The sequence below is a fragment of the Nerophis lumbriciformis genome, linkage group LG39 (genome assembly GCF_033978685.3).
Source record: "Nerophis lumbriciformis linkage group LG39, RoL_Nlum_v2.1, whole genome shotgun sequence".
Classification (NCBI taxonomy): Eukaryota; Metazoa; Chordata; class Actinopteri; order Syngnathiformes; family Syngnathidae; genus Nerophis; species Nerophis lumbriciformis.
In genome coordinates, this window is record NC_084586.2 from 23,790,001 (window position 1) to 23,805,380 (window position 15,380).

At 38.3% G+C, this 15,380-nt stretch overlaps 1 protein-coding gene across 1 annotated transcript in view; it reads left to right on the forward strand.

Moving 5' to 3' along the window:
- Positions 1-12,187, forward strand: part of meox1 (mesenchyme homeobox 1) — a 23,887-nt gene extending 11,700 nt beyond the window's left edge. The window contains exons 2-3 of the mRNA XM_061932010.2: positions 5,336-5,508; positions 11,859-12,187. Coding sequence (XP_061787994.2) covers positions 5,336-5,508; positions 11,859-11,972 — 287 coding nt within the window. The 3' untranslated portion in view covers positions 11,973-12,187. The remainder of the gene's footprint in view (positions 1-5,335; positions 5,509-11,858) is intronic.
- Positions 12,188-15,380: the final 3,193 nt, after the last annotated feature.

Below are 15,380 nucleotides of genomic sequence, written 5' to 3' on the forward strand. Positions count from 1 at the left end.
TATTCGCCTTCACCCTTTGTTAAACTTCTGTTACCTTTTATTTACCTTCTGTTGACCTCTTTTGGTTGTCTTTTAACTTGATGTATATTGCTTTACCTTCTATATTCCTTCTATTTACTTTTTGTTGAGCTTTTGTTTACCTTTTATATACCCATCCATCCATTTTCTACCGCATATTCCTACCTTCTATTTAAATTATATGACCTTCTATATTCCTTTTGGCAGCCTGTTGACTTTTTATTTACTATTTTTACTTTCTATTGACCTTTTTTGACCGTCTTTTCTGTGTTGTATCTTATTTTCCCTTCTATATTCCTTCTGTTACCTATTATTTCCCTCCTCTTACCTTCTATTTATTGTTTTTTTACCAAACATTTTGTCACTCGCTGAGCTCTGTTATGTATTATTGCTCTTCATTAAATTAGTGGGAATTTCTATTTATACATCAAATATTTCATCAAGCATTAAAAAGTGTCTACAACCTTTTTCAACTCCTAAAAAGGTTGTTTAGTCAGAGAGGAGTACACTGGGGGAGTGACACCTGAGGAGTACACTGGAGGAGTGACACCTTGTTTAGTCAGAGAGGAGTACACTGGAGGAGTGACACCTGAGGAGTACACTGGGGGAGTGACACCTTGTTTAGTCAGAGAGGAGTACACTGGAAGAGTGACACCTTGTTTAGTCAGAGAGGAGTACACTGGAGGAGTGACACCTTGTTTAGTCAGAGAGGAGTACACTGGAGGAGTGACACCTTGTTTAGTCAGAGAGGAGTACACTGGGGGAGTGACACCTGAGGAGTACACTGGAGGAGTGACACCTTGTTTAGTCAGAGAGGAGTACACTGGAGGAGTGACACCTTGTTTAGTCAGAGAGGAGTACACTGGAGGAGTGACACCTGAGGAGTACACTGGGGGAGTGACACCTTGTTTAGTCAGAGAGGAGTACACTGGAGGAGTGACACCTTGTTTAGTCAGAGAGGAGTACACTGGAAGAGTGACACCTTGTTTAGTCAGAGAGGAGTACACTGGAGGAGTGACACCTGAGGAGTACACTGGAGGAGTGACACCTTGTTTAGTCAGAGAGGAGTACACTGGAGGAGTGACACCTTGTTTAGTCAGAGAGGAGTACACTGGAGGAGTGACACCTTGTTTAGTCAGAGAGGAGTACACTGGGGGAGTGACACCTGAGGAGTACACTGGAGGAGTGACACCTTGTTTAGTCAGAGAGGAGTACACTGGAGGAGTGACACCTTGTTTAGTCAGAGAGGAGTACACTGGAGGAGTGACACCTGAGGAGTACACTGGGGGAGTGACACCTTGTTTAGTCAGAGAGGAGTACACTGGAGGAGTGACACCTTGTTTAGTCAGAGAGGAGTACACTGGAAGAGTGACACCTTGTTTAGTCAGAGAGGAGTACACTGGAGGAGTGACACCTGAGGAGTACACTGGAGGAGTGACACCTTGTTTAGTCAGAGAGGAGTACACTGGAGGAGTGACACCTTGTTTAGTCAGAGAGGAGTACACTGGGGGAGTGACACCTGAGGAGTACACTGGGGGAGTGACACCTTGTTTAGTCAGAGAGGAGTACACTGGAAGAGTGACACCTTGTTTAGTCAGAGAGGAGTACACTGGAGGAGTGACACCTGAGGAGTACACTGGGGGAGTGACACCTTGTTTAGTCAGAGAGGAGTACACTGGAGGAGTGACACCTTGTTTAGTCAGAGAGGAGTACACTGGAGGAGTGACACCTGAGGAGTACACTGGGGGAGTGACACCTTGTTTAGTCAGAGAGGAGTACACTGGAAGAGTGACACCTTGTTTAGTCAGAGAGGAGTACACTGGAGGAGTGACACCTTGTTTAGTCAGAGAGGAGTACACTGGAGGAGTGACACCTTGTTTAGTCAGAGAGGAGTACACTGGGGGAGTGACACCTGAGGAGTACACTGGAGGAGTGACACCTTGTTTAGTCAGAGAGGAGTACACTGGAGGAGTGACACCTTGTTTAGTCAGAGAGGAGTACACTGGAGGAGTGACACCTGAGGAGTACACTGGGGGAGTGACACCTTGTTTAGTCAGAGAGGAGTACACTGGAGGAGTGACACCTTGTTTAGTCAGAGAGGAGTACACTGGAAGAGTGACACCTTGTTTAGTCAGAGAGGAGTACACTGGAGGAGTGACACCTGAGGAGTACACTGGAGGAGTGACACCTTGTTTAGTCAGAGAGGAGTACACTGGAGGAGTGACACCTTGTTTAGTCAGAGAGGAGTACACTGGGGGAGTGACACCTGAGGAGTACACTGGGGGAGTGACACCTTGTTTAGTCAGAGAGGAGTACACTGGAAGAGTGACACCTTGTTTAGTCAGAGAGGAGTACACTGGAGGAGTGACACCTGAGGAGTACACTGGGGGAGTGACACCTTGTTTAGTCAGAGAGGAGTACACTGGGGGAGTGACACCTGAGGAGTACACTGGGGGAGTGACACCTGAGGAGTACACTGGGGGAGTGACACCTTACTGCCCCTAGTGGCCGCTGTTTGTTAGCTGCAGAGTTGTTCCACTGAGGGCCACACATTGAACAAATGAAAACATTCGGGGCCATTTTGATATTTTTCATTTTCAAGACAACATTTATTGCAAGCCTCGTTTTTTTTAATTATCATTTTTATCATGTTTATCATGTTTATCATGTTTATCATGTTTGTCATGTTTGTCATGTTTATCATGTTTATCATATTTGTCATATTTGTCATGTTTATCATGTTTATCATGTTTAACATTTTTATAATGTTTATAATGTTTATCATGTTTATAATTTTTGTCATGTTTATCATGTTTATCATGTTTATCACGTTTGTCATGTTTATCATGTTTATCACGTTTGTCATGTTTATCATGTTTATCATGTTTATCATGTTTGTCATGTTTATCATGTTTATCATATTTATCATATTTGTCATGTTTATCATGTTTGTCATGTTTATCATGTTTACAATTTTTATCATTTGTATCATGTTTATCATGTTTGTCATGTTTATCATTTTTGTCATGTTTATAATTTTTATCATTTTTATCATGTTTATCATGTTTATCATGTTTGTCATGTTTATCATGTTTGTCATGTTTATCATTTTATCATTTTTATCATATTTATCATGTTTGTCATGTTTTATAATTTTTGTCATGTTTATCATTTTTATCATTTTTATAATGTTTGTCATGTTTGTCATGTTTATCATGTTTGTTATGTTTATCATATTTATCATGTTTGTCATGTTTATCATGTTTGTTATGTTTATCATATTTATCGTGTTTATCATGTTTATCATATTTATCTTGTTTATCATATTTGTCATGTTTATCATGTGTGTCATATTTGTCATGTTTGTCATGTTTGTCATGTTTGTTATGTTTATCATGTTTGTAATTTTTATCATTTTTATCATGTTTTTCATGTTTATCATGTTTGTCATGTTTATCATGTTTATCGTGTTTATCATTTTTATCATTTTTATCATGTTATCATGTTATCATGTTTATCATTTTTATCATTTTTATCATGTTTATCATGATTATCATGTTTGTCATGTTTATCATGTTTATCATTTTTATCATTGTTATCATGTTTATCATTTTTGTCATGTTTATCATTTTTATCATTTTTATCATTTTTTGTCATGTTTGTCATGTTTATCATGTTTGTTATGTTTTTCATATTTATCATGTTTATCATGTTTATCATATTTATCATGTTCATCATATTTATCATATTTGTCATGTTTATCATGTTTATCATATTTATCATATTTGTCATGTTTATCATGTTTGTCATGTTTATCATGTTTACAATTTTTATCATTTTTATCATGTTTATCATGTTTGTCATGTTTATCATTTTTGTCATGTTTATATTTTTTATCATTTTTATCATGTTTATCATGTTTGTCATGTTTATCATGTTTGTCATGTTTATCATTTTATCATTTGTATCATATTTATCATGTTTGTCATGTTTATAATTTTTGTCATGTTTATCATTTTTATCTTTTTTATTATGTTTGTCATGTTTGTCATGTTTATCATGTTTGTTATGTTTATCATATTTATCATGTTTGTCATGTTTATCATGTTTGTTATGTTTATCATATTTATCATGTTTATCATGTTTATCATATTTATCTTGTTTATCATATTTGTCATGTTTATCATGTGTGTCATATTTGTCATGCTTGTCATGTTTGTCATGTTTGTCATGTTATGTTTATCATGTTTATCATGTTTGTAATTTTTATCATTTTTATCATGTTTTTCATGTTTATCATGTTTATCATTTTTATCATGTTTATCATGTTTGTCATGTTAATCATGTTTATCATGTTTATCATTTTTATCATGTTTATCATGTTTGTCATGTTTATCATTTTTATCATTTTCATCATGTTTGTCATGTTTGTCATGTTTATCATGTTTGTCATGTTTGTTATGTTTATCATGTTTGTTATGTTTATCATATTTATCATGTTTGTCATATTTGTCATGTTTACCATGTTTATAAATATTGTTTATGTTTTATGCCCTTTCATGTCAAAGAAAACATAATTTTTTCTACGGCAAAACCACAAAACATTTTTCTCCAAAATAATTTCGAATTGGAGTTGGAAATGGGTCAATAGTTCACAATGAATCATTAATTAGTTATTTCATTAATAATTAGCAGCTTTTCATTCATTATTTTTTGAGCAATGACAGTTGGAAAAAAAATCCCACTAAATGTGTCGGGGATCCAAAAGGGTCGCACTCACTAAACTTACATTTCTTTTCTTTACGAAGTCTCTACATCGTCTTCACATCAAGCTTTTACCTTTTTCTTACTTCTTTTATGTCCTACTTCATCAATTAAAACACACAAACAAACTATTTGATGTCCTACTTCATCAATTAAAACACACAAACAAACAGAAAACAAGCAACATTTCTAAGTGTAATATTGAAGTCCATCATTCATAACAACATTGATTTGATTGATTATTACTTTTCAAGCAATGACAATTTCATTTGATTGATTATTACTTTTCAAGCAAGGACAATTTAATTTGATTGATTATTACTTTTCAAGCAAGGACAATTTAATTTGATTGATTATTACTTTTCAAGCAAGGACAATTTCAAGACAAAACTGCAGCTTAGAAGCAACATTTTCTTTCTCTTTTCTTCCACTTCTTCATGTTTTCGTGTGGTAGCATTTTGTCACAACGTGCTGCATTTAGCTGTGGGCCCCGGGGCCCACACTTTGGACCCGCCTTGTAACGCTGCCATTTGTTCCTGGGGGATGTCCGCAGACACGCCGGAGTCGGGCTTGAAGGCGGAGTCTAACTGCAAGGCCAGGAAGGAGCGCACGGCCTTCACCAAGGAGCAGCTGAGGGAGCTGGAGGCGGAGTTTACGCACCACAACTACCTGACACGCCTCCGCCGCTACGAGATCGCCGTCAACCTGGACCTCACCGAGCGACAGGTACGCCTCCACCTGAGCCTTTATTGTTGTGGTCCAATCACGTCGCAGAACACTGAACCACTCCTTCCAAAGACTCCTGACTCTCATGTCACGTCAAATACTGAGTCTGGTTCTTGTTGACCAAGGAGTGGACTCTCATGTCAAGTCAAATACTGAGTCTGGTTCTTGTCAAGTCAAATACTGAGTCTGGTTCTTGTTGACCAAGGAGTGGACTCTCATGTCAAGTCAAATACTGAGTCTGGTTCTTGTCAAGTCAAATACTTAGTCTGGTTCTTGTGGACCAAGGAGTGGACTCTCATGTCAAGTCAAATACTGAGTCTGGTTCTTGTCAAGTCAAATACTGAGTCTGGTTCTTGTGGACCAAGGAGTGGACTCTCATGTCAAGTCAAATACTGAGTCTGGTTCTTGTCAAGTCAAATACTTAGTCTGGTTCTTGTAGACCAAGGAGTGGACTCTCATGTAAAGTCAAATACCGTATTTTCCGCACTATAAGGCGCACCGGATTATTAGCCGCACCTTCTATGAATTACATATTTCATAATTTTGTCCACCAATAAGCCGCCCCGGACTATAAGCCGCGCCTACGCTGCGCTAAAGTGAATGTCAAAAAAACGCTGCGCTAAAGTGAATGTCAAAAAAACAGTCAGATAGTTCAGTCAAACTTTAATAATATATTGAAAACCAGCGTTCTAACAACTCTGTCCCAAAATGTACAAATGTGCAATCACAAACATAGTAAAATTCAAAATGGTGTAGAGCAATAGCAACATACCGGTAATGTTGCTCGAACGTTAATGTCACAACACACAAAATAAACATAGCGCTCACTTTCTGAAGTTATTCTTCATTCGTACCGGTAAATCCTTCGAATTCTTCGTCTTCGGTGTCCGAATTGAAAAGTTGCGCAAGCGTGGGTTCCAAAATGGCCGGCTCCGTCTCTTCGAAGTCATCGGATTCAGTGTCGCTGTTGTTGTGCAGCAGTTCTGTGAATCCTGCCTTCCGGAAAGCTCGGACCACAGTTGTGACAGAAATATCTGCCCAGGCATTTACGATCCACTGGCAGATGTTGGCGTATGTCGTCCGGCGCTGTCTGCCCGTCTTAGTGAAGGTGTGTTCGCCTTCGGTCATCCATTTTTCCCACGCTGTTCGCACTCGTGATTTGAATGCCCTGTTGACACCAATATCCAGCGGTTGGAGTTCTTTGGTTAATCCACCCGGAATGACGGCGAGTGTTGTATTTGTGTGCTTCACTTGTTTTTTGACACCATCTGTGATGTGGGCGCGCATGGAGTCGTATATCAACATGGACGGAGCAGCGTGAAAAAAGCCACCCGGCCTCTTCGCGTAAACTTCCCTTAACCACTCGCTCATCTTTTCTTCATCCATCCATCCCTTCGAGTTAGCTTTTATGATGACGCCGGCTGGAAAGGTCTCTTTTGGCAAGGTCTTCCTTTTGAATATCACCATGGGTGGAAGTTTCTGGCCATTAGCATGGCAAGCTAGAACCACAGTGAAGGATGACTTCTCATTCCCTGTGGTGCGAATATTCACCGTACGTGCTCCCGTTCCACAGTGCGGTTCACAGGAATATCAGTTGCTGTGAAATACGGTAGTAATCCGTGTGCGGATGGAGAGATTGCGTCTTTTTATGAACCGGATCCTTGTCCTTTGTAGGAGCCATTTTGTGGTCTTTACAGATGTAAACAGGAAATGAAACGTACGGTGATATCCGCGCGTTTTTTCTTCTTCTTCCGGGGGCGGGTGGTTGCTTAAAGCGCTTCCTGTTCTATGGGGGCGGGTGCTTTCCTTGGCGGTTGCTTGCGTAGAAGAAGAAGCGCTTCCTGTTCTACCGGGAAAAAAGATGGCGGCTGTTTACCGAAGTTGCGAGATCGAAACTTTATGAAAATTAATCGTAATAAAGCGCACCGGGTTATAAGGCGCACTGTTAGCTTTTGAGAAAATTTGTGGTTTTTAGGTGCGCCTTATAGTGCGGAAAATACGGTACTGAGTCTGGTTCTTGTGGACCAAGGAGTGGACTCTCATGTCACGTCAAATACTGAGTCTGGTTCTTGTGGACCAAGGAGTGGACTCTCATGTCAAGTCAAATACTGAGTCTGGTTCTTGTGGACCAAGGAGTGGACTCTCATGTCACGTCAAATACTGAGTCTGGTTCTTGTGGACCAAGGAGTGGACTCTCATGTCACGTCAAATACTGAGTCTGGTTCTTGTGGACCAAGGAGTGGACTCTCATGTCAAGTCAAATACTGAGTCTGGTTCTTGTGGACCAAGGAGTGGACTCTCATGTCACGTCAAATACTGAGTCTGGTTCTTGTGGACCAAGGAGTGGACTCTCATGTCAAGTCAAATACTGAGTCTGGTTCTTGTGGACCAAGGAGTGGACTCTCATGTCACGTCAAATACTGAGTCTGGTTCTTGTGGACCAAGGAGTGGACTCTCATGTCACGTCAAATACTGAGTCTGGTTCTTGTGGACCAAGGAGTGGACTCTCATGTCACATCAAATACTGAGTCTGGTTCTTGTCAAGTCAAATACTTAGTCTGGTTCTTGTGGACCAAGGAGTGGACTCTCATGTCATGTCAAATACTGAGTCTGGTTCTTGTGGACCAAGGAGTGGACTCTCATGTCACGTCAAATACTTAGTCTGGTTCTTGTCACGTCAAATACTGAGTCTGGTTCTTGTGGACCAAGGAGTGGACTCTCATGTCACGTCAAATACTTAGTCTGGTTCTTGTCACGTCAAATACTGAGTCTGGTTCTTGTGGACTAAGGAGTGGACTCTCATGTCACGTCAAATACTGAGTCTGGTTCTTGTGGACCAAGAAGTGGACTCTCATGTCAAATCAAATACTTAGTCTGGTTCTTGTGGACCAAGGAGTGGACTCTCATGTCACGTCAAATACTTAGTCTGGTTCTTGTCACGTCAAATACTGAGTCTGGTTCTTGTGGACTAAGGAGTGGACTCTCATGTCACGTCAAATACTTAGTCTGGTTCTTGTGGACCAAGAAGTGGACTCTCATGTCAAATCAAATTCTTAGTCTGGTTCTTGTGGACCAAGGAGTGGACTCTCATGTCACGTCAAATACTTAGTCTGGTTCTTGTCACGTCAAATACTGAGTCTGGTTCTTGTGGACCAAAGAGTGGACTCTCATGTCACGTCAAATACTGAGTCTGGTTCTTGTGGACCAAAGAGTGGACTCTCATGTCACGTCAAATACTGAGTCTGGTTCTTGTGGACCAAGGAGTGGACTCTCATGTCACGTCAAATACTGAGTCTGGTTCTTGTGGACCAAAGAGTGGACTCTCATGTCATGTCAAATACTTAGTCTGGTTCTTGTGGACCAAAGAGTGGACTCTCATGTCACGTCAAATACTGAGTCTGGTTCTTGTGGACCAAAGAGTGGACTCTCATGTCAAGTCAAATACTTAGTCTGGTTCTTGTGGACCAAGGAGTGGACTCTCATGTCACGTCAAATACTTAGTCTGGTTCTTGTGGACCAAGGAGTGGACTCTCATGTCACGTCAAATATTGAGTCTGGTTCTTGTGGACCAAAGAGTGGACTCTCATGTCACGTCAAATACTGAGTCTGGTTCTTGTGGACCAAGGAGTGGACTCTCATGTCACGTCAAATACTTAGTCTGGTTCTTGTCACGTCAAATACTTAGTCTGGTTCTTGTGGACCAAGGAGTGGACTCTCATGTCACGTCAAATACTTAGTCTGGTTCTTGTCATGTCAAATACTGAGTCTGGAGTGGTTCTTGTGGACCAAGTAGTAGACTGTGGCCATGTGTGACATCATCCAAGAGTTCTTCCTAAAAGCCAAATGCCAATCAGCAGATGTTTTCCTGCGGTCTGGTCTTGGCCCGCCAGACGTGAGGCGAGGGTGCGGGGGCGCTGTGGGCGGAGTCAGTAATGACCACACGTGCCGCCGTCTGCTTCCTCAATCTACTCTCCAGACTCTCTGCCGGGCGGCCAGGAGGACTTCCATCCCCGTGGCTAAGTGCGCCATGTTGGCTCCAGTTAGGATAGGTGTGTCCTAACCGCGGCCCGTGGGCCAAGTGAGGCCGGCCCGTGTCTTCAGTCGGGTCCGCAACACATCATGAAGTCTAGCCCGCGGGGAAGTTTCCAAGTTAATAGTAAACATCAAATGGTTTAAAATTCAGTGAGTAAATTATTATGTTGTACATTGAAGTGTGCACTGTATAGCGTTTACTTATATGACCCAAACAACCTTCCCTAGTCATGGTGCAAAAAAACTGCCACTGTATGTACCTATGTACTATATGTATGTATGTATGTATATATGTATATATGTATGTATTTGTTTATACTTATGTACGTTTGTATATACTATTGTGGCCCCCTGCCCAATGTCTTTAGCCCAATACGGCCCCCAAGTCCAAAAGTTTGGACCCCCCTGAGTTAGGAGAACTTCCTGAGGTCTGCTGCTATTCTTGGTGTCTCCATGCAAGTGTTTCCTGTCAGCACGGAGGAGAAAACCTCACTTCCTGTCAGTGACTATCGCTCGCCACACGCATGCGCATCGTTAGTGCGTCCGTCTCAAGAGTCTCTGGGCGGGGCCCCCCTTGGAGGAGTGTGTGACCCCTGGAAACATGCTTTATCAGTATCAGTAAAAAGGTCAACATTAGGCCTGACTTCCTCATTTTCATGGATACAAATTGTTTTATTCCTTTTTTGTTTTGTATGTTGAAGTGTTTTCAACATCCATCTTCTTATCGGAGGTGGGGTCGCGGGTGCAACAGCCCAAGCAGACTTCCCTGTCTATATATATATATATATATATATATATATATATATATATATATATATATATATATATATACTCATCACTAAACTTTATGCTTTCAATCGGTCAAAAAACGTTTATAGTTTAAATAAGGATTTATATATATATATATATATATATATATATATATATATATATATATATATATATATATATATATATATATATATATATATATATATATATATATATATATATGGGACCTCAACTACTACATTTATGTGCTGCTATGATAACAAAGTTCCTTCAATCCAATGTACATTCAAACAATAACTTTAATACAAAAACAGTCAGAGTTCATAACAACAAAGCCACACAGTTTGCACTCGCAACTTTCTTTGGCCCCGTGGAGGATTATTTTGCAGTGCTTTTTAAATATGAGAGGCATATTTTTGTGTACTTTGGCGCCAGCTGAAAGTGATTAAAATGTTATTTTATTATATGCTCATAATAACAATTTACCATTTCTTACGTGTTAATGAGTATTTTTCAATGAAAAAAAAAAAAAAAAGAAACAACAATGTTTGCACTCACAACTTTCTCTGACCCCATGGAGGATTATTTTGCAGTGGTTTGTAAATTTGAGAGGCATATTTTTGTGTACTTTGGCGCCAGCTGAAAGTGATTAAAATGTTATTTTATTATATGCTCATAATAACAATTGACCATTTCTTACGTGTTAATGAGTATTTTTCAATGAAAAACAAAACAAAAGAAACAACAATGTTTGCACTCACAACTTTCTCTGGCCCCATGGAGGATTATTTTGCAGTCGTACTTGATTTAATGGTAAATGGTAAACGGGTTGTACTTGTATAGCGCTTTTCTACCTTTTTAAGGAACTCAAAAGCGCTTTGACACTACTTCCACATTCACACACACATTCACACACTGATGGAGGGAGCTGCCATGCAAGGCGCTAACCAGCAGCCATCAGGAGCAAGGGTGAAGTGTCTTGCTCAAGGACATTAACGGACATGACTAGGATGGTAGAAGGTGGGGATTGAACCAGGAACCCTCAGGTTGCTGGCACGGCCACTCTCTGGACTTCGCCACGCCGTCCCCTAATAAGAGTAAAGATTGATTGGTTCCTTATTACAACATGGATAATACAACAGTTTACTGCAGTTTGTTGTGTGTCATTTTTAACGTAAGGAAACCAAGACACTTTACAAAAACTGTGGCAAAATATTGGCAAAGATTTTTGTAGAAAACTAAATTGGACAAAAGTATGTAAACCAAGGTGCAACTGCATTTATATATTTTTTTAAATACGGTTGTGTGTTTTTCCTCTGGCTAAAAGTGAATGCAAGTGTATTTTATTACATACTAATAATAATAATTAACTATTTCTTTACATGTTAATGAGGTTTTTGCAATGAAACAAAACATAGAAAGTAACAAGTCACAACTTTCTTTGGCCCCATGGAGGATTATTTTGCTATTAGCGTGTGCATGAAAGCTGACTTCCTGTGTGTGGCAGGTGAAGGTGTGCATGAAAGCTGACTTCCTGTGTGTGGCAGGTGAAGGTGTGGTTCCAGAACCGGCGGATGAAGTGGAAGCGGGTGAAAGGAGGACAATCGTCTTCGCCCAACCACCTGGAGAACGACGACGTGGACTCGCCAACCTCCGACTGACAAGACTTTGATGATGATTGTTTGCAGAGAATCTTTGTTTATTGTTGAAATGAAAAGTGGACATACATATACACATACATACAGTCTGCATACTTACATACTCTACATATAAACAGTACATACATACATACATAGAGTGTGCATACTACTTGTGTGTGTGGACATTCTTCTTCTCTTTTTCAACTCTCACTTTTTCATACTTCTGAATGGAAAAACAGATGTTTCCTGTTTCTGCAAATAGAATAAATCTTCTTCCAGAAAAAAACTGGGAAAATATCCTCAATTTATTCCATCCACTGACTGAACCCCTAAAAATGTGTACACACACACACATATATATATATATGTGTGTGTGTGTGTGTGTGTGTATAATGTATATACACACACGTTATATATAATGTATGTGTGTACATACATACATACATACATATATATATATATATATATATATATATATAAATATATATATATATATATTTATATATATATATATATATATATATATATATATATATATATTTATATATATATATATATATATATATAAATATATACATATATACACGTTATATATAATGTGTGTGTACATGTATGAATGCATATATGTATATATATATATATATATATATATATATATATATATATATATATATATATATATATATATACATATATATACATATATATACACGTTATATATAATGTATGTGTGTACATGTATGAATGCATATATGTATATATATATATATATATATATATATATATATATATATATATATACAGTATATATTATATATGTGTGTATAAAATGTATATACACACACGTATATAATGTATGTGTGGACATGTATGTATATATATATATATATATATAAAAATACATATATATACATATATATACACACACACACACACATTTTACACACACAAGTATATACTGTGTGTGTGTATATATTTGTATATGTATATAATATATACAAACACATATATTATATCTTTATAATGTGTCTATATTTGTGTGTTGAATATTACATAAACAAATACACAAATTATATATATAATGTATGTGTGTATATACAGTATGTGTATGTATATTATATACCCGGTATATAGAAATAATGTATGTGTATATATATGTGTGTATATTTGTATATTTATATATATGTGTAAATATGTATTATATATGTATATTTATATATATATATATATATATATATATATATAAAGCAACCCACACCATAATTCCTCTTCCACCAAATTTCACACTGGGCACAATGCAGTTCAAAATGTAGCGTTCTCCTGGCAACCTCCAGAGAAGGTGTGTCCACTGCTCTAGAGTCCAGTGGTGACGTACTTTACACCACTGCATCCCACTATTTGCATTGGACTTGTGATGCATGGCTTAGATGCAGCTGCTCGGCCATGGAAACCCACTCCATGAAGCTCTCTGCGTACTGTACGTGGGCTCATTGGAAGGTGACATGAAGTTTGGAGCTCTGTAGCAAGTGACTGTGCAGAAAGTCTTTGCACTATGCTGACCTCTCTGTCTTATAATAAAGTGGACTTTGGAATATTTAAGAGAGAGGAAATTTCAGGACTTGTTTTTTTTTTTGATTTGTTGCACAGTTCGCATCCTATGACAGTTCCACGCTGGAAATCACTGAGAGCGGCCCATTCTTTCACAAATTTTTGTAGAAACAGTCTCCATATATATATATGCTTTATATATATATATATATATATATATATATATATATATATATATATATATATATATATATATATATATATATATATATATATATATATATATTTATATATATATAGGAACATAGCTAGGATTTGTAATCTGGCTCGAAAGATGTCCAGGCATGGAGTAATTGTCTCTGCCTGCGAGAAGCAATGATGAGAGATTTAGCAGATTATTCTCTCTTAACAAGTGGCTGCCTAGTTTTTGTAGACAACAGGGACTAACGTTCTTTGATAATTGGCCCTCTTTCTGGGGCGAACCGGGTTTGCTGATGAGAGACGGCCTTCACTCTAACCAGGAAGGCGCCATCATCCTGTCTAGCAACATAGATTTCTGTTTGAGTCACACTCGACTAATTACACTAGAGCAAGCCCGGTCACAGGCAATTACAGAGTCTGCTAGTCCGAGTGAGGAGTCAGTTAAGCTAGAACTAGCCAGCGCCAGGCTGGATAATCCCTGTACGCATAGTATTTCTCCTAGAATAATACACAACTCACATCATGTTTTTTCTGTTGTGAATGTGTCAGAGTGCATTCTACTGAGGTGGCAAATGATGACGCCTTCAGTGTATTGCAGCACCAAGCAAACAATCTGAAGATTCCCGTCATATCAATTCCTAGATATGGTCCAAATGATTTAAAGCGCACTACGCATAATAAACGCAACATTATTGATATTGCTACTACGGATCATTTCAACGAAAACTCCTCAAAACAGCCCGATACCTATAATATGGCTTTTCATCTAAACAATAAAATAATCTAAAAAATATACTAAATGAAATAAATAAATAATTGAATACAATTAAAAATCATTAAAAAAAAATAGTTAAAAATTTAATAAATAAATAATAGTTGAATAAAATAAAACATTGCATTAAAACATGATTTTCAAATTTAAAAAAAAGTTGAAACCACAATGATTTTAGGATCAAATTCTGTCCTTTTCTTCCTGAAATGTGATTATAATTATTTTATACTATTCTATATATTATAATTATTTTATACAATTCTATATATTATAATTATTTTATGCAATTCTATATATTATAATTATTTTATATAATTCTATATATTATCATTCTTTTATACAATTCTATATATTATAATTATTTTATACAATTCTATATATTATCATTCTTTTATACAATTCTATATATTAAATTTTTTTTTATACAATTCTATTTATTATTATTCTTGCATCACCGCCTGGAATTTACTGGCTGGGACCTGTGAGTCATGTGACCTTGTCCAGGTGGACTCCAACATCCTGTGTGACCTTGTCCAGGTGGACTCCAACTTCCTGTGTGGGCATCGTCAGGAGGAGTAGGACAACATGGCCGCCTGGCGGACAACATGGTGTGTGCGTGTGTGCGTGTGCGTGTGTGTGTGTGTGTGTGTGTGTGTGCGTGTGTGTGTGTGTGTGCGTGTGTGTGTGTGTGTGTGTGTGTGTGTGTGTGTGTGTGTGTGTCACTGGACTAAAAGCTGAGGCGTTTGGCACATCATTTTGTACGGAAGCATCTGGAAGGGCCTAATTTGAGCGTAACCTACACGGGGAGGGGGGGGACTGGGGGGGGGGTGTGTGGAAATAATAGGTGCGCCTGAGTGGGGGGGGGTTTGGGGGTGGGGGGGTCCACGCAGGATGTTGTTGTAGCAGGT